This window comes from Crotalus tigris, unplaced genomic scaffold (assembly GCF_016545835.1).
Source record: "Crotalus tigris isolate CLP2741 ecotype Arizona unplaced genomic scaffold, ASM1654583v1 scf7180000023635.1308423, whole genome shotgun sequence".
NCBI classification, from domain to species: domain Eukaryota; kingdom Metazoa; phylum Chordata; class Lepidosauria; order Squamata; family Viperidae; genus Crotalus; species Crotalus tigris.
The window spans coordinates 221,946-241,441 of NW_024100092.1; the positions used below are offsets into that span (position 1 = coordinate 221,946).

Here is a 19,496-nt window from a genome sequence, read left to right on the forward strand (position 1 = left end):
AGGAGGCGAGGTTGTCGTGCAGGAATACAAGCTGATTTGAGGGCTAATCCACATGGAGCTCCGTTTCCATCTGTCCTGTTTGCCATCGGTCGCTCCCTAGAGCAGGGGTGTCAAACTCAATTTCATTGAGGGCCGCATCTGCATTGCGGTTGTTTCGGGGCCAGGTGGGTGTGGCCAGGGTGGGCACGGTCTACTGGGTGGGCGTGGCTGGAGTGGGTGTGGCCTACTGGGTGGGCATGGTCAGCTCTGCATCGTTTGCGTCAAGGGTGTCTGTGGGGGCCTGGGCAGGAGTGGGACAGATCTGAGGGTCTCTGACAGAAGGGGGTGGGACAGGGGCAAGCGCCGAGGCATGGTCCACTGGAAGAGTCTCACTGTTCCTCTCCTTCCTTCAAGAACACAGTGGTGGGAAAATATTTGAGATGAGGGAGGGAGAAAAACAGGCAAGAAACGCAGCTGGGGAAGTGTCATGAAGAAATGCACCATTGCCTGGAAGTGGCCAGCACATGGCCCTCACCTACTTCATATATCTGGCTTGGTGGGCTTTGGGGGAGTGGACGCCATGAGCAACATGAGAGTCGACGTTACCTGCGCAATGCCATCCAGCCCCCAGCCTGCCTGGTTTTGGTAGGCAGCGGGGAACTCTCCTCACAGCGCCAAGAGGCTGAGCCAGGCAATGCGAAGCTTGCCAGCTTTGCACCTTGCTGCCTGCTGAAATCGGGCAGGCTGGGGGCTGAGCAGCGTCGTGCTTCTTTTTGGATTTGCACCGCCTGGCTCAGCCTCTCAGTGCTGTGAGGACAGTGCTGCACTGCCTGCTGAAACCCCTCCCCCGGAGTCCATCAAGCCAGATATGTGAAGTAGGCAAGGGCCATTTGCTGGCCATTTCTAGGCGATGGTGCATTTCTTCATTCCTCACAAAGGGTGACATCTCCCCAGCGCGTGCCCAGGGGGAGGGGCCAATGCGGCAGGGGCCAATCACTTGCTGTTTCCAGACGGCCTTGTGGAGCTAAGACTGAATGCATTTCAGCATAGTTGGCCACTACAAAATTGTACATTGGCTCCCGGGTGACCTGAGCCAGGGCCAAGGCAGTGGAGGCCATTCCCTCACTGTTTCCAGGATGGCTTTGTGGGCCACATGAAACCACGTCGTGGGTCGCATCTGGCCCCCGGACATTTCTGCCCTAGAGACTAAAATGGACGTTCTGAAACTGGAGCTGGCCACGACCAAGGAGTGTATATCAGAGGTGGTGGCCCTTTGAGAGCTGCATGTGATGAAATTTCATTTTGATGTATACCGATTGGTATACATTCAAAGTGACAATAGAGTTTTTGTTGTTGTTGTTGTTGTTGTTGTTATCTCTCTGCTTTTGGCTTTCTACCTCAGAGACTGAGGGATTTTATTTCTTGTATCCCCAAGGACCAATGATTGAAACTCAGGTTTGGATCAGGACCAGAGGGACTGGTTCTAGATCTCTAAAATACTACATGTAGTCCTTGACTTACAACCATTCATTTACTGACCGTTCAAATTTACAACAGCACTGAGAAGAGTGACTTACAACCAGTTCTCATACTTACAGCTGTCATAGCATCCACAAGGTTAGGTGATTGAATTTCAGGATCTTGGCAACCGCAGATACTTATAATGGTTACAGAATCCTGGGATCATGTGATTGCCATTTGAGACCTTCCCAGCCATCTTCCAACAAGCAAAGTCAATGTGGAAAGCTGGATTCACTTAACAGTTGCATGTTTCACTTAACAACTGCAGTGATTTGCTTAACAGCCATAGCAAAAGAAGTTGTAAAATTGGATATGACTCATTTAGCAACAGAAATTCTGGCCTCAGTTGTGGTCAAAGACAGCCTGAATATATGGCCCTGGGTGTTCCCTATATCTAACTTCACTTTTGATGAAGTTTCATAGCCAAATGCAGACTATGCATCCATTTATCAATGAATCATCTTTCTGAAATAAGATAAACCTATGAATTGATTGCTTCGCAATTCCAGGAATGGGATACTATTACTCTTATATCAGATGCTTTATATCAGAAAGCGGAAAAACAGAGAGTATTTCCTGTAGTGATGGCAATAGGAAAGTAGCACATGAAGACATTTTTTGTGCAGCTTGGTTCTTAGGAGGCATCTAACAGTACTATGCAATTAAAATTCTGATAATTATTTATTTATTTATTTAAAAAGCTATAAGGCCATGCAACTCAGACGGTATGACTCAGCAGTGTGCAACATAAAAATAATAATCTAACAACAAACACAAGATATAAATATAAAAGCTAACAATAAAATATATTGACTTAGGAACATCATTGCCATCATTACTGGGGCATCATCAGAGAAAATAAATCCAAAGAATGAGATTCTTTCTAATTCTGAGAAACAATACTAATGGGAAGTTACAGCCCAAAGGAAGAATTCCAACTGAATATGCAAATGCTATCAAGTAAAAAAAAAACTAATTGGGGTGTCTTTTTAATAGAATATCTTGGAGCTCATCATTTAGTACACCTGTCTTTTTTATAATTATTTTAATACATATTTTCCTCTATTTGTTTAACTGGGTTTACTACTGAATATGCCAATTTCTCCTAGTAAACCTCAGCAGCAGCAAATGAATGATTATTATGATTTTCAAAGCTGGAATCAAAAAGTGCTGCTCTGAAAACTACCTTTTGCTTTGTATATAATTATTTGTATCATTTGGACAGAAACAAGACGTGTCATTTAACATATTTTTTATGATTTTCAGCACAGAAGGCTAATATAAATAAGTGTATTGTTTCAGCACCTAAGTGAAGCCAAGAAATACATTAATCTTTCCAATAAGACTGTAGAATCAATAGACTGTGGCTGAATAGAGGGATGCTTGCACATTACAGAACTGCTACACACTTTCTTGATGGATACCAAACTGAATTTTATCAGAAGAAACAGTCAATATTCTGCTTCATGATTGTGAAGAAGTATTAAGTGTGCACTGAGATTTATTTGATAGGTTGCATTGCATGTCACTTAGATTTCTAATGTTTTACAATTAACAATGCCATTTTAACATCTCAAAGATGCATGGAATTTGTGTCGTGAGAACTTCATCATAATAGGAGATGAGTCAAAGTTGTGAGCTTTATATAATGCAGATTACAGCAAAACAGCTCTAAATTCTGCACAATTGAGGCAAGTTTAAGTCTCTGAACAAATGAATTTCAGGCTAATAGTCAACATGCTTGTTTTCCTTTAAAAGTAAGGATATTTAATACTACATTTTACGGCGGCTATACTTTTAATTGATTTTGTATGCTGTCTACAGTCGGTCTAGTAGGTGGCATGCAAATAATTGTAAATCAATTTTACAGTAACAAACAGATGGGGTGGGCGTGTTGGTAAAGCTACAAGTTCTGCTTGTACCATGCCAGATTCATTCTCTGTAGTCTGGTTATTTCTGCAGCATGGCATCGCACTAATGCTCTCTAACATCAAGGATTGCCATCAAGTCACAACCCAGATACAACTCCATTCTGCCATTTAAGAGGGGCTCCTATCCAGGAGAGATCAAATTTGGAAAACTGGAAAACTCCAGTGGTCACAGGCAGCAAAGCTGCACCTCCATTGAAGAGCTGGTCAATGGAGTTCTTCTAACTTCTTTCCAGAAGTCTAACTTTGCAAATCTACTTTGCAATCAGGGTAACTAAATTAAGCTACTGATGAGGGGAGGTTTTCTGTAAAGGATCCAAGGTAGATAACAGTTACACATGCCCACCCACTTGGCACCCTAAATACAGCTAGACACAATGGCACAGAAATGGCAACATATGCATCATGATGTCATCATGCAAGTTCTGCCCTTTCATACTTGCATTGACATCACATGGAAATACATCAAAGGGTGATGCTTGCATTACAAAGCTGTGGTGCATTTCTGCTTTTTTCATTCAGCTAAGCAATGAATCAGAGGTAGGCATTTGGTTGTTTTCCTATTATAGAGCATGAACGATTCTTTTCATTCTTTCTAATCGAGTGGAACCTTAAAAATAATTTTTAAGGGAATTTGGAATTCTGTCGGTTCATTAGCAAGATAGCCCCCCACAAACAGAACTGAAGGCACTCAGTTTGGTGTGGTGAAACAATCCATTGAAGAAAAAAATAAATTCACAAATGGGCTGCATCTAGCCAGATAGTGTAGAATTTATTTTTTTTTAAATCCTCATTACATCCCAATAAGGCAGGGGTTCTCAACCTTGGCAACTTTAAGATTTGTGGACTTCAACTCCCAGAATTCTTTGCTGGCTGAGGAATTCTGGGAGTTGAAGTCCACAAGTCTTAAAGTTGCCAAGGTTGAGAACCCCTGCAGTAAGGCAATTGGACAGTGGCTCAAAATATTGCCAATTGTTCCATTCTTAAGCATCTTCCCTTCCTGGTCACATGACCCAAAGAAGACTTGCTATTAAGGAGATGGAAACAAGCCATTCTCTGTATGCACTGCTTACTTTGTTTCAAATAGAATCTGGACTCTTGAAAAACTCTAAAATCTTCAATCTAACTAACTTCGAGCTGATTCTGTCAAGTCTATTTCTGCATAGCTCCGTGACCATCCATTGCTTAGTTTGGCAGCAATAATCCATCTTTGCAGAATACATTTTGCTTATCTGCATAATGTGAGTTAAACATTATTTGCTTTTTTAAAAAAAAAAACATGATCCCAAGCAATGAAGTCATTTAAGTTTTCTGAAAATTATCTTAAACTTAAAATGATCTAATCTGGGAGGAGGAATGGACCTTCAGCAGTAAAGATGACAGATGTTCTATTGCTTTCTTCCTCCCAGGACTATAATGATGAAATCCGTCAAGAGCAATTGAGGGAATTGTCGTATTTAAATGGTTCAGAGGACTCACCTCGTGGGCGAAGTATTCGAGGAAGAGGAATTCGGGCTCCTCCTGCAACCCCTTCAAGGTCAGTTGCTTTGTCTTTCTTTATACTCAGTATAAATACTTTATAATAGCTATAATCACCTTGGCTACAAATGACTTGGTTAATAAACAGATACATGCCACAGCTCACAGATACGGCTGAGAAGAATAAAGGAGGGAGTTTTGTTTATGCATTTGGTTCTAACAAAACATTCCACTTAGTTGCAATTACCCTTACACAGAGGAACTGAAAATATATCTTATAAAGCAAAGAGACTAAACAAAGTTTATGGTTTTGTTCCAAAGCAATGAACATTCATCCTATTTTCATATTTAAATAAACACAGCCACATCTTACTGGAGCCATATGGTCTCTACCCTCATCGTCACCAATTTAGTTCCTTTCAGTTGTTTTAGGGCAGTGTTTCTCAACCTTGACAATTTTAAGGCATGTGGACTTCAACTCCCAGGATTCCACAGCCAGTGTTGCTGGCTGCGGAATCCTGGGAGTTGAAGTCCACATGCCTTAAAATTGTCAAGGTTGAGAAACACTGTTTTAGGGATTGCAATCCTCCTTCTCCTCCTCCTCCTCCTCCTCCTCCTCCTCCTCCTCCTCCTCCTCCTCCTCCTCCAATTGGCATAGCCGTTGCTAGAAGATGCCTGTCTTTATAATAGGGCCTTATTTCTCTGAAAATCTGCAAGAACAATTTTGTTAAATAGTCATATTTGCGGCATACCTTCTGTTTCTATGTAAAACAGGTTTGGGGATAACTTATGCATGATGACTTATTCAAAAGAAAAACAGTACAATTAACTATTTTAAAATCTAGTACAAGATTAAGTTTATTCTTAATTTGTGTTTGGCAGTCTCTCTATATACACAAAAGAATTTAATTGATGGTAGGTGGATTTTAATTTGGTAGATGCAAAAGCGTCCAAATATAAACGTCATAGGGGTCACATAACTGAAGTCTAAATTAAGCCTTTGATTTTATCCAATATCCCATATGGATTTATTTCTCTTTTTTGATTAACAGTTCAAGAGGCTGATTAAAAATATTCATAATTTTTCTTTCAATGTAGTAATTTCCCTTTTCCATCAGCATATGTAGATGTAACAACAACAACAACAATAATAGAATTGGAAGGGACCTTGGAGGTCTTCTAGTCCAACCCTCTGCTCAGGCAGGAAACCCTATAGTATCCCATTTCAGACAAACGGTTGTCCAATATCTTCTTAAACTTCTTAAAAACTTCCAGTGTTGGAGTATTCACCGCTTCTGGAGGCAGATTGTTCCACTGATTAATTGTTCTAACTGTCAGGAAGTTTCTCTTTAGTTCTAGGTTGCTTCTCTCTTTGGTTAGTTTCCATCCGTTGCTTCTTGTCTTGCCTTCAGGCGCTTTGGAGAATAGCTTGATTCCCTCTTCTTTGTGGCAACACCAGTGGTGGGATTCAGGCAGTTCACACCAGTTTGGTAGAACCGGGTAGCTAGTTTTTGGTTGACTTAGATCAGTGGTTCTCAACCTTTTTAATGCCGCGACCCCCAACCTGTCGTAAGTTGAGGACTACTCAACTGGTGCACCGTTTGCAGAATGGGACTTTTGGCGGGCTCAGCAGGGCAGAGACAGCCTGGACAATTCCTATTGGCTTTTGATAGCCAATAGAATTAGACTCTATTCAAGCGAGTCTATTCTATTGGCTTTCAAAAGCCAATAGAATAAAAGGGAGTAGCACAGCTAAGGAAAAGGGGGAAAAAATGGCGGACTGCATTGTTTGGCGACCCTCGTGAAATGGTCGTTCGACCCCAAATGGAGTCCCGACCCACAGGTTGAGAACCACTGACTTAGATGAACTGGCTGATGCCCTGGCCCTTTTTTGCAAGGCCCAGAACAGACCATCGGAAATGCGTGAACGCCACTTCTGGCGTGATCATAATTTCATTGTATAGGAACATTATTATGTCTTCATAAATCTCAGTTCTGCCCTTTATGACTCCAATTACATATAATTTAATAGTTTTAATAAAATTAGGAATCTATTTTATAGGTGGCTTATTTCATCTTACTACTGGTAGAGTAGCTGCATTTCATTTCCTACTTTCCTTCTCCAAACGTTCTAGAGCAGGGGTGTCAATCCACCGGCCCGCAGGCCAGTTTCATCATACTGAAGCCGCACTCACCCCATTGTGGCAATGCAAAAAGAGTCGCGATACATCGTGTCACGTCACGTGACGTGATGAGTTTGACACCCGTGTTCTAGAGGAACCAGTTCCCATTTTTAACCAGCAGTTCTCTCTCTGAAATCATATTCCTTGCAAGTCCTTGTTAACAGTTCAGATCCCTGGAATCTCATCTCAAAATCTACTGTAGTTTTAACTGAATTCTTGCAGAATAAATTCTTTCCAGGAACTGCATGTTATTAAAAGTGGTGCATGCTTTAGCTTCATGTGTCAAATCCTGATTATTATAACACCTTTCTTATTTGAGATTTTTGAATAATATAGGGAAAGGCTGGGCATGCTAATTCACAAGAAAAGGTTCAGACCTCATATTAATGCAGCAGCTTTCTGCTCTTCATTAGAGTAATCTGACTTTTTTCAAGCTGTCTTGACATCTTTTTTTTTTAAAAAAAGATGCTATTTTAAGAAAACCAGTCAATGCAATTCTTAGAGCCATTGCATCTTTTCAAGCTCATGTGAAAGCCTTTAAAAATGGGGTACTTAGTAGATCGTAAAGATGGGGTAGCCTTGTCTGAGGTCCAAAAATTTATTCTGAATTATTTGCAAAGTCAACAGAGTTCTAATACAAGCATTATTAATTAATACAGTATAGAATGAATATTCATCAGATATGCAGAGTAAAATAAGATGATTTCTGTTGAATATCTTGAAATGAAAAAGTGTTTATTTCAAATAAGTCATTACAGCACACAATTTATGTCTTATTTATATAATATATGATTTAAATTTATAAGGCCACCAAACTCATAATGATTCTTGGTGATACACACTTTAAAAACAAAAGCCAATATATTATATCAATTTGAAAATAAGGTAGCCATAGCCAAGGAGTAGACGTTATCACAACATACGTAAGTTGTTGTTGAGGTTGTAGTCCTCGACTTACAACCACAACTGAGCCCAACAATTTTGTGGCTAAGTGAGACAGTTGTTAAGTGTATTTTGCCCCATTTTATGACCTTTCTTGCCCCAGTTGTTAAGTGAATCACTGCAGTTGTTAAGTTAGTAACATGGTTGTTAAGTAAATCTGGCTTACCCATTGACTTTGTTTGTCAGAAGGTCACAAAAGGGGATCACGTGACCCCGGGACACGACAACCATCATAAATACGAACCGGTTGCCAAACACCCAAATTTTGATCATGTTACCATGGGGATGTTTCAAGTGTGAAAAATATTCATAAGTCACTTTTTTCAGTGCTGTGGTAACTTTGAATGGTCACAAAATGAACGGTTTTAAATTGAGGTTTATCTGTATTAGAAATAATCCAATTCAGGTAAACACACATAAGGCAGAACCTGGGGGGAAAAAACAAAATCTTCAAGAACTATTTAAGGGACAGCGGGGTTGATTTATTCCAACTATTCCAAAAGGAACACTGACACATTCTGGATCAATTGTAGTTTCAAAGTAATCTGTTCATAATGCATTGCGATAATCCTTGTACAAGGTGACTGAAGCATGTCTCTCAGAAAGAATTCTTAGTCTAGGAAACAGGTCAGCTGGCATTCCAGATAAATCTAATTGCAATATCCTCTACCTTCAGATCACATTGCAATTGCCCCGATACAAAAATCAGATGCGTCATGTGACTACCCATAGGTGTTCAGCTTTCTATAATTTGGGCTATGTCCATGGTTGTTCTGGTAGCTATGAACTCATGGGCCACTCCAGACTTTACACTTAAAGGGGCAAATTAAAGTCTCTTAGAAGTGTTAGAAGCTCCAACTCTAAGTTGGCAATGGAGTCGGTCAGAAATATTGCTGCATAGCATGGAATTTATACCGCAGCAGTCAAACCACTTCTCCATATAACCCAACTTCAACCACAGGATCTCATAATTGAATATTTGTGGTGCAACGCTTCGGGAAGCTAATGGGACTTTCTGGATAACAACAGCTATCCCACCTCTCAGGGCCTGTGTTCACAACTTCAAAACCTAGGTGAATACATCTCCAAGAAAGGAACACCACCTGTAGTACCTTTCATTTTCTATGCACTTTTTTTCTGTAAAATCACAAAATGGAGATGACATTGAACAATTGTCTGATTAATACTTGGCAGAATCAAAGTAATATTAGATGGTCCTTTATCAACCACTGATGGAAAGCTGTAAATGAACCATCTAAAGGACATCAGATACCTAGAAATGACAAGTGTTTTATATGGTAGAGGTGGCATTTCAATTATTAATACACTAACAAAACTGTTGAAAATGTTTTTGCTTACAAAGGGAATTTATAACTTATTACATTATGTCCTAGGTTTCCTCCTAGAAGGTCAGGACCACTTACCTGGTTCTTCTCTACCCTCCCAATATTTTACTTCCTGTGATATGAGGTATTCCAGCTCAGTGAAAGTGCCTGGCCCAGGTTCATGACTAATTAATGAGAGTGACCTCAGCTTCTACCATTGAAGTGTACAAAACAAAGGAATACAACAGCTTATCATGATTTTAGGTTTTCTGTCTGTTGTTAGTTTTTTTTCCTCTGCTACATCCTTGTCATGAGCTATTAATTCTGCCTTGATGTTTCTGCAATGCATTCTTCCCTAATTAAAAAATTATTTAGTTCGTGTGGGAGAATTTCACTCCACCTTTTGATCCCAAGACTCCTACTGTAACTTCCAATTAAAAATATAAAAGTACAAAAAAAACATCTAGGATAAAAATGCAACATATCAGTTAAATAATTCAAACCAACAAACAGGGGCAATAACCAGGTCATTTAAAATATACATAGCCATAGCAGGAGAAGAACAATGAAATCGTAGGATGAAACCGATCATCTATCTTTCTAATAGTCTAGCTATAGACCAACCTTTTAGGAGTTGTCCACGATCCATGAGCTACTGGGCAGAAAGCTTGCTAGAATGTCTTCACCAAGCTGAGATAGAGGAACTAGAGCAACCTCAGAAGCTCAATGCCAAGTTCAAGCACATTTGTGTGAGATGAAATAGTCCCAAAACATTCCTTAGGATGTTTTAGATAATAATAGTAAGGCTTTGCAAATGTTGAAGTGATTTGGAATAGTGCTTTGGATCTCAGGTGAGTGTGAACACAGCAGCTTTCTGCTCTTTATTAAAGCAGACCTTCTTTCCAGGCTGCTGCCTAAGCCAAAAGAAAGGTATGATGGTTTAAACAATCACGTTAATTTTAATGAACCCACTGTTTAAAGCAGCCACATCTTTTTTCCACCTCCTCAGTGACTTTCCAGAATATCTTAACTGTCCTGAACTATTTTTTCTTCAGGATTTCCATCCGTGGGATCCTTCAAGCTCTTTTCAACTCTGGAACTCTAATCTGATCATTTTCAGTTTTCCCTGCCTCAGTATGGTGTATTCTAGGATCACATGGTTACACACTCCCAAGGGTCCTACAATTTCCACTTCCTCAGCCATTTTTTTTCTATTAAGTCCAGTATAGCTGAGCCCATTTCCTCTTCTACCTTTTGGATAATGAAATTCTCTGGAAAGTATGTCTACTTGCATAGAGTTTAAATCCCAGATGATATCAGAGTAGTTGAAATTCCTCATTGCCATGGTGGTGTGTTTCCTGAATACCTCAGCCATCTGGTTTACAAAGATTTCATCTGTACCTTCTGGTTGGTAGGGAGATCTGTAGCATACACAACAGTGTCATGTTTTCTCTTAATACTCATTGAGATGCTTTTCTGCAGGGCTTTCATCCTATTACAGATAGTCCTCAATTTCTGTTGTTAAGCAAGACAATTGTTAAATGACTTTTGCCCCATTTTGCGATTTTGCAACTTTTTTTGCCACAATTATTAAGTGAATCACTGCAGTTGTCTGATGCAGTGTGATGCAGTTAGTAACAGGGTTGTTAAGTGGCTTCCCCATTGACTTTGCTTGTCAGAAGTTCGCAAAAGGTGATCATTTGACCCCAGGACACTGCAACCATCATAACTATGAGTCAGTTGCCAAGCATCTGAAAAATGATCATTTTTTTCAGTGCTGTTGTAACTTTGAACAGTCACTAAATGAATGAAGTTGAGGATACCTGTATTATGAATTCCATCTAGGAGTCATCATTCTTACACATACACACACACAGACACACACACACACACACACACACACCTACACACCCCTACGCTCAGTGAGTCTGTTTCTTTTGGACCTCTTTATAAACTTTCAGGATTATATTCCTGCCTTGAGTTCTACCCCATCAGATTTCAGTAATACTAACAAATATTTGTCCCCCTTATTTTCCCCCATATCAGATCTTTTATCCTAGGGCGTTCAAGTTGACTCTCTTTGCTCCTTATAGTCTGCACATTGATCTAAGCAGATGAGCAGACAAACCTTCTTCTTAGGTTTGTCTGCTGCATCTCCTCAGCACCCTTTCCTTCTTATTACTTCCTTCCTCCTTTTAAAGTTTACTGATGAATGGTAACGAACCAATAAAGGAGAATATTTGTAGCTCAGGGTTGAAATGAGGAGTCCTTGATGCTCTCTGAGCTTGGTTGCTTTCTTGCAGGTGTTTCATTACCTAAATGAGGTAGCATCAGTGCGTCATCATCATCATCATCATCGTCTGGTAACAACAAGGCATCAGAATGCTCTGATGATGTTACCTAGCTTGGATAATGAAACATCTGCAAGAAAACAACCAGGCTTAGAGAGCACCAAGCTAAGCCAACCTAACCGAACCTAACCTAACCTAACCTTTATTGTCATTTTTTTTTACTGTGGGCACAACGGCACACATCAAAAATGAAATTTAGTTGCCCCAAATGGTACTGTGCATTCTCTAAATTACTGGCTTTTTCCTCTAATAAGAGTTTAAAGTTGATGCAGTCAGCGCAGAAATCCTTTTATGGATCTTTATAAATCTTTCATATCTTTTTAGCGTTCCTTACCACAGTCATCCAATTGTTCTGTTCATTCTTAGGGGGCGCGGGAGTGCCATTCCTCCACCACCACCCGGACGAGGAGCTCAAGTAGCAAGAGGAACGCCAGTGACCCGCGGAGTACTCCCCGTCCCACCCGCCACCAGAGGGGTCCCCACCCCTCGAGCCAGAGGAGTTCCAGCAGTACCAGGTTACAGGCCACCCCCCCTGCCAGCCCATGAGTCTTACGAAGAGTATGTAAGTACCTGTTTTCCATCAGCACAAAGAAATGTCAACTGTTAAGTCAGATTTCATATTGTTGCAAGTGGTTATTCATATGTTAATTGTACCCATAAAGAGTATTCAGACGAATCCCAAGGGAATTGTTTGGATTTGATGAGCTGGATGCCGCATTAGCTTTTGCAATTTTGGAGTTATTCAGGCTATTATCTCATTCCCAAGTATGTTCTTTTGCGGAATGGTTCATCCCGAGCCAGGGCTATTATATGCGTAGGAAAACATAATGCCTGCCTGCTTTTTGGAAGTGATTCTGAGGATTGCTGATTGCATTAAGTCTGAAAGTCTAAGCTTTGCAAAGTGTTGTAGGAATGTTTAGCTTTTATTGTAAAATGATACGTTGATGTGGTAGTTTTTATATCATACTTTTCCTCTGAGAGTTCAAGGCAACATCCATAGCATTACCTTCTTCATTTTTTTTCCTCAAACCAAATTTGTGGAAGAGGTTGAATTAAAAGCTAGTGAGTGGCCCAGAAACATCCAATAAAGTTTATTTGGGATACACTAAATTACATTAATTTTCTTCATTTTTTGTTTGTTTGTTTGTTTACAAGAGAACTGCTGAGTTGAGAGAGGTATGTGCTCACAAAATATTCGGAGATGGGGAAGTGGTTGTTTTTCATCTATTTAATTGGTCAATGTTGAACCAAATAGTTCTCTTAAACTTTGGTTGCCCCAAAACCACAGGTTTAAAAATACTCATTTTAAAACAAGCAAATGTTATTTTATTTTATTTTTAACTAAAAATACACAGGCAACACCAGAATAGACCAATTGCAAATGCATTATGGATTTGTTTATTTTTATTTTATTTTTTTTGTAAAGGATAATGTTCCAGTTTTATAATGAAATGTGATATAAGCGATACAACAACAAATTAAGTCTTTCGAAACCAGTGATTTTTGTAGAGAGCTAATATAGTGTAGAGATGAAATTGTTAGAACTAGGAATAGCCAGGCCCAGCTTTTAGTTCAGGGGTCTTCAAACTTGGCCCTTTTATGACTTGTGGACTTCAACTCCCAGAATTCCTCAGCCAGGCATGCTCCCTGGGTGACTTCAGGCCAGCTACTTTCTCAGCCTAATTTACACCATAGGATTTCTATGGGGGTGTTAAAAGTGAGAGAAAGTCCCCATAAAAGCAACAGAAATTCCTGGAGAAAAAGCAGAACATTAATTTTATTATTAATCAGTTAGGGGCTAATATAGGCAAGGCATGCTTGCGCAATGCTTAGACTGAGAAGCATATTGTCCAATTAAAGATCAGATACATAAGCTCTGTGGATGTCTGGATGTGCTCACATGCGTGTAATTCTTTTCAAGCTAGATAAGGAGCATGGTCAGCTGGTGGGACCACAAAAAAGAGCCTCCTTATTTATGGAACATCATTTCCCTGAGGTACAGTTGGCCCCGACCCTACTGCTTTTTCCAAAAGGCCCTAAAAATGTGGGTTTTGTCAGTGGGTCTAGGGACCTTAAAAGGAAATGGAGCCAATCAAGTGGCTGATTTGATTGTGTTGTTGCTGCCATGGGGGGGAAGGGAGTGGAATTTCTTTTTAATGGTTTTTTGTTACACAGTGAATTTTTAAAGCTTTGTAGGCCACTTGGAGTCACCTATGCATGCGTTGGGCAGCTATGTACATTTGTTTAATAAATAATTTCATATAATAATTTATATAATTTATATAATAAGTATAACATCATAATGATAATTTGTATAATTATTATAAAAAATAATGTATATAATTATTACTATAAAGATACTAAATACATTTCTTGAAGCTACCAGTAGGAGGTGCTGCAACACATGGCTGGGGTGCTGGTCCGTGTCTAGAAATCCCTTCTGTCAGGACAAATGGCAAAAAAACGACAGGCCCAGAAGACTTGAAAGGAGGAGGGAAAATGCTTCAAAGAAGTAGAGTTGAACCTCTTGAGTGGCAACAGCTGATTTACACCTTTAAGGAATGGATCCAAAGGGACTCTCCACCTTCATGCAAGGGGTGTCCTCAGATATTTACAGTGCTAAATAGATTTTTTTTAAAAAAAAAAACTAATTCAGTTCTAGTGGTTTTTCTAATACCATTTGGAGACAATCTAAACCAGGGGTAGTCAACCTTGGCTCTTTTATGACTTGTGGACTTCAACTCCCAGAATTCCTGAGCCAGCACAGCTAGTCCACAAGTCATAAAAGTCCACAAGTCATAAAAGAGCCAAGGTTGACTACCCCTGTAACTTTTGAATTCTAGGTAAGAAGCAAACTGTATGAATGAAGAACTGACAGTAATTGAAAATGAGGACCCCACTCATTTATCTTACACATTTACAGGTAGTCCTGAATTTCTGACTACAGCTGAGCCCAAAATTTCCATTGCTAAGCAAGACAGATGTTCAGTGAGTTTTTGCCCCATTTCTTTCCACAGTTGTTAAGTGAATCACTTCAGTTGTTAAGTTACTAGCATAACTGTTAAACAAATCTGGCTTCCCCATTGACTTTGCTTGCCAGAAGGTCGCAGAAGGTTGTTTGCTTGCTTGCTTGCTTATTTTATTTATTTGTTTGTTTGTTTGTTTATGGTTATATTGAATATTTCTTCACCACCCATCTTCCTCCATCACATGACCCCGGGAAACTGGAACCATCATAAATCCTTGCCAGTTTCCGAGCATCCAAATTTTGATCACGTAACCATGGGGAAGCTGCAATGGTTGTGAGTGTGAAAAACAATCATCAATCACCTTTTTCAGTGCTGTTGTAACTTTGAACGGTCACTGAATGAATGGTTGTAAGTCAAAGACTACCTGTATTAAAGCATTTCCCAATGCTTTCTAATGCTTTTAAACAGGTGAGCAGGATTTACAGTAAGAATAGCCTCTCTTGTATCTCTTTTCCCTAACTACGTGTTTCCTAAAAAAATGTAATAGCTCCAATGAAATCCCTGTTTTGGAAGGAAAGGAAGAAAGCCAACGTCAGCCTTTTTATTTTGCACACTGTCCTCACGATCAGAAAGAGTGCCAAGGCCATAATCCACCCATGCTTGTGTGCTAATTCCAGGTTGAGGGGCCCTTGGTGCTTTCTGAGCTTGCATGTTTTTTTGCAAAGGTTTCATTACCCTAACTAGGTAACATCATCAGACTAGCACTGATGATGTTACCTACAGATGTTAGGGTAATGAAACATCTGCAAGAAAGCAAGAAAGCTCAGAGAGCACCAAAGACCCCTGAGCTACAAATATTCTCCTTCATTGGTAATTCCAGGTTAAATAATGGGTGATACAGTTCCTTAAAATCCCATTCATATATAGCTAATCACCACCACCACCACATCTGACTAAACATACCTGAGTAGAAAAAGAATATAAGTAGCAGTAGTAGTAGTAGTAGTAGTAGTAGTAGTAGTAGTAGTAGTAGTTAAAAATAGAAAGCACCTCTGAAAAATACATACATGTCCAAGTAAAGAATTAGGCAAATGATTATTCTAAAATAGAATATTTTGCATGGATTTACAAGAGAAAGTAATGATGATCAGATATAGCAAAATAAGCATATTTAAAGATGCCATAGTGAAAAACAAAAGCATAGTTACATTCCAATCCATTTTACATGTCAAAAATACTACCAACTATCTCCATTCTTTAAATTTATGTTTTTACTCATAACTTTTGTGGTATTGCATTTATTATTTATTGCAAGTATAGAAAATGAACAAAATGGTGAAAAACATATGGCATGTATTGATCATTGGAGCAACTCAGACAATAAAATAGCCCCTTGATTTTAAGTGATGGATTATTTTTACACATAAAACATGTAGATAAACAGATAAATTACATTTTAATAATATCTACAGGTTCTTGAACATTCCGATGATATCGTTTCCAGGTAATGACAATAAACAATAGCTTGATTGTATCTTATGAAGATTTTATAAGAAGATTTTAGTAGGCTAATATGAATACAAATGCATCAGACTGTAGTTGGAATGAGAAGATTTGTGTTCTGCTCTTGTTTTGTGTCAAATATCGAGGCAGTGATCAGGTGCCCACGCCATTTATTTTTTTGGGATCCAGAGACAATGAGCACTTCAGTGAATAAAAAGTCATAAGCTTATTAGCGCAAGCAAACAAATTTAAAACATAACATAAAAACATACATACTAAGCAAGATAATATATCCAATTTTTTTATAAGTTTCCAGGAGCTTCTTAATAATGACAACAGCAATACCCCAAGGGTAGCCAATTTCCATAATACCTAATGCTAGATTCTATGCACAAGCTCACAGCTTAAAGGCCAATACAGGGAGTCCTTGACTTACAACCATAATTGAGCCCAAAATTTCTTACTCTAAGCAAGACAGTTGTTAAGTGAGCTTTGCCCCATTTTATGACCTTTCTTGCCACAGTTGTTAAGTGAGCTACTGCAGTAGTTAAGGTAGTAACAGCTGAAACTAAATGCCAATCACTAAGCAATCTTTCAAAACATCACTCATTCAGAAATAAAAATTTGGTGTTGTTGTTGTTTTTTACTTTAGCTATTAAGCTATAAGCCATAGTTTACAAATAACGGCTGGGTTCACATATTGCACTGAACAAAGCATAGGATGCCTTCTAATGTTATATAAACCCAGCCGGAGTTTAGTAAGATGGACACAGATTTGTAGCTGTAAGACTGCAGCCCCAGCTAGATGTAACTCAGTGGGAATCTTCACTTGAGCTCAGTGACCTTTCCTTTGTTCATTTGGACAACTCAACAGTCTGGAGAAGAAAATTAGTTCTAGCACATTTCTACAATAAACCTAGTTTCCTCATCTGAAACTTTTTAGCATGTAATGCACCGTAAAGTACACATTATTTTTCTGAATATTTTCCTAGGTCAGGTTCATGATTTGACTCACAAGAGATTATTTCTATGTAAAATAGAATATCTCTTTCAACTGAAAATCTTGATAATATATTTCTTCTGTAAAAATTTTTGCTCTTCACTGCTGGATAGATTTTAAAGGAAAAGCTGACACAGACTAAAATGCAAAGTTGCTATATGCGATACTAGTATGATGCAGTTTAATAAATATTCATATCTATATATAATAATCTAAGAAAGGAGTGTCAGGGTGCTAGTTGGCTTTCTTTGGCTCCTAAGAATTCATACTGTATGCCTCATTTTGCAATAATATTTTTTATAAATTCTGGTTCAACTTAAGTTGATGCACCAGCCATGCTAGACATGTTAAAAACCTCTGTCCTTTGCCTTGATTTGACAACCCTTTCAACCTATAGAGTTCACCCTCCCAGCTATTGATAGAATACACTTTGCATATCTCATTTAGAATGAAATGAGAACAGCTTTAAATATTCTACAAGGTAGAATCACAAATCCCTCCCTCCCAAATTTGGTTTGAGCTCAAGTGAATCATGGGAGACAATAGCTTGACCTGAAGTTTACTTAAACAGTAATGCAGTCCTAAAATGGGAGCAGTTTATTGGGTTCATCTGACTATGAAATGCTGTGTTGTAGGCAACAAGCCTACATTTATTTGCAGCCCATCTCATTGGGGTGGTGACTCTAGGATGTTGCAGAATGATAGAAAAATAAAAAAGATAATATAAAACAATAAAATTAAAAAGATTAAATAATAAACTAGAAACAAGAGGATGTGTGATGTGAGGTGGGGATCTTCTCTCTACCCCATCAGGCACCCCCAACATAGAGAGCCATTATTGGGTCCCAGGGCAGCTGGCAGAGTCAGGTTTTAAGACTTTTCTGGGAGGCCGGAGGTGGGGGGAACGTCACCTCCAGCAGATGAATATTCCAAAAGCCAGAAGCCACAGCAGAAAAGGCTCTTCTCCTAGATCCCATAACCTTAAATTCTTTGGCAGACAGGATCTGAAGTAAGCCTTTTCTGCTGTAGCAAGAGAGACAAGCCAATCCCATTGGGCATGAGAAGATATATGTGTAGGAAGTTCCTAAAGAAAGCATGTCATCCATTTAAAAGAAAAAGAGAAGCAGACAGAGTATTTCATCTAGTCCTGGGGGCCTTTTTTCTTTTCTTTTTCTGCCATCTAAGTGCTAAATTTGATTCCTCGAGAAGCTTTAAAGCTCTAATGAAGAAGAACAGAAGAAAAAAAAACTCAAGAAAGAACATTGAAAGCTTACATGGATTTTCCATTTCAGCTCTGGTGCAATTCCCTTTCATTTGGCAAAAACGTGAAATGGCTCATATACCTCATACTCTCTGGTTCTTCTTACCAATCTCTTCCAGACACAAACAAACAAACTAAATCCATATAGTGGAGAAGGTCCAAGAAACAATAAGTAGGAAAGAACTGGCTTAGAGAAAACCAAGCAGAAAATGATACATTTGCATACCATTTTCTGCTTCGACATCCCTGAGCTTTTAATCTATGAAGGATCTTAGGAGAATGGATCAGACAGAACCCGAAGTAGGAATCTGAGCTATACTGGTAATACAGTTTTTAAAAAGAGCAGTTTGATATTAAATAGAGCAATGAAGCTGACCAACTGATTTTGAGATTGGGCACGTGGCAATTGGCTGACCCTGTAATTTGCTCCATGAAAGTCACAAGCACAAGTCTATGTGTTTGGCGAAGTCAACAAATGTACTATCCTAATGTTTTAGTGGTTAACAGTAATCATTAACATTTTTTCATAGCCAAGGACCACAATCCTCTGAAAGTAACTTATGTGGTGCCATATTGTAAGTGGAGCTGAAGAAAAGGTGAAAACCAACAGAAGTAAACCTGAACTGTCCAGATCAGATATGAGATATGCAAAATTTATTCTATCAATAGCTGGGAGACAGAACACTATAGGTTGAAAGGGTTGTCAAATCAAAGCAAAAGACTGAGGTTTCTAATGTGTCTAGAATGGCATTCGAAATAGTTTTGATGGCTTAAATATATATATTTCATTTTAAAATTCACTTGCATTTTTAATTCAGAAGTAAGCACTGACCATATGCAGTGCTAATTTGAAGAGAGCAGCAGGATAATAAGGCAAAATCTGATTTTTCCAACAGCAGTGCTCAGTTTTGGCTGACAAGGGCCCTATGTAGGGTGATGTCTTGCTAAATGATTAATGAGCTTTCTTGCTAATGGTGAGGTGGAAGTGCAAAGTATTAACAGTCTTTTTTGAACCAACCTGCCGTAATATCTAATGTGATTTAATAATGCAGTTC

General features: G+C 39.0%; 1 protein-coding gene across 1 annotated transcript in view; it reads left to right on the forward strand.

Moving 5' to 3' along the window:
• KHDRBS2 (KH RNA binding domain containing, signal transduction associated 2) overlaps positions 1-19,496 on the forward strand; it is a gene marked incomplete at its 5' end in the record, with an annotated part of 306,097 nt that overhangs the window by 177,944 nt on the left and 108,657 nt on the right. The window contains 2 exons of the mRNA XM_039320274.1: positions 4,838-4,965; positions 12,075-12,270. Of these exons, the coding sequence (XP_039176208.1) occupies positions 4,838-4,965; positions 12,075-12,270 (324 nt within the window). The remainder of the gene's footprint in view (positions 1-4,837; positions 4,966-12,074; positions 12,271-19,496) is intronic.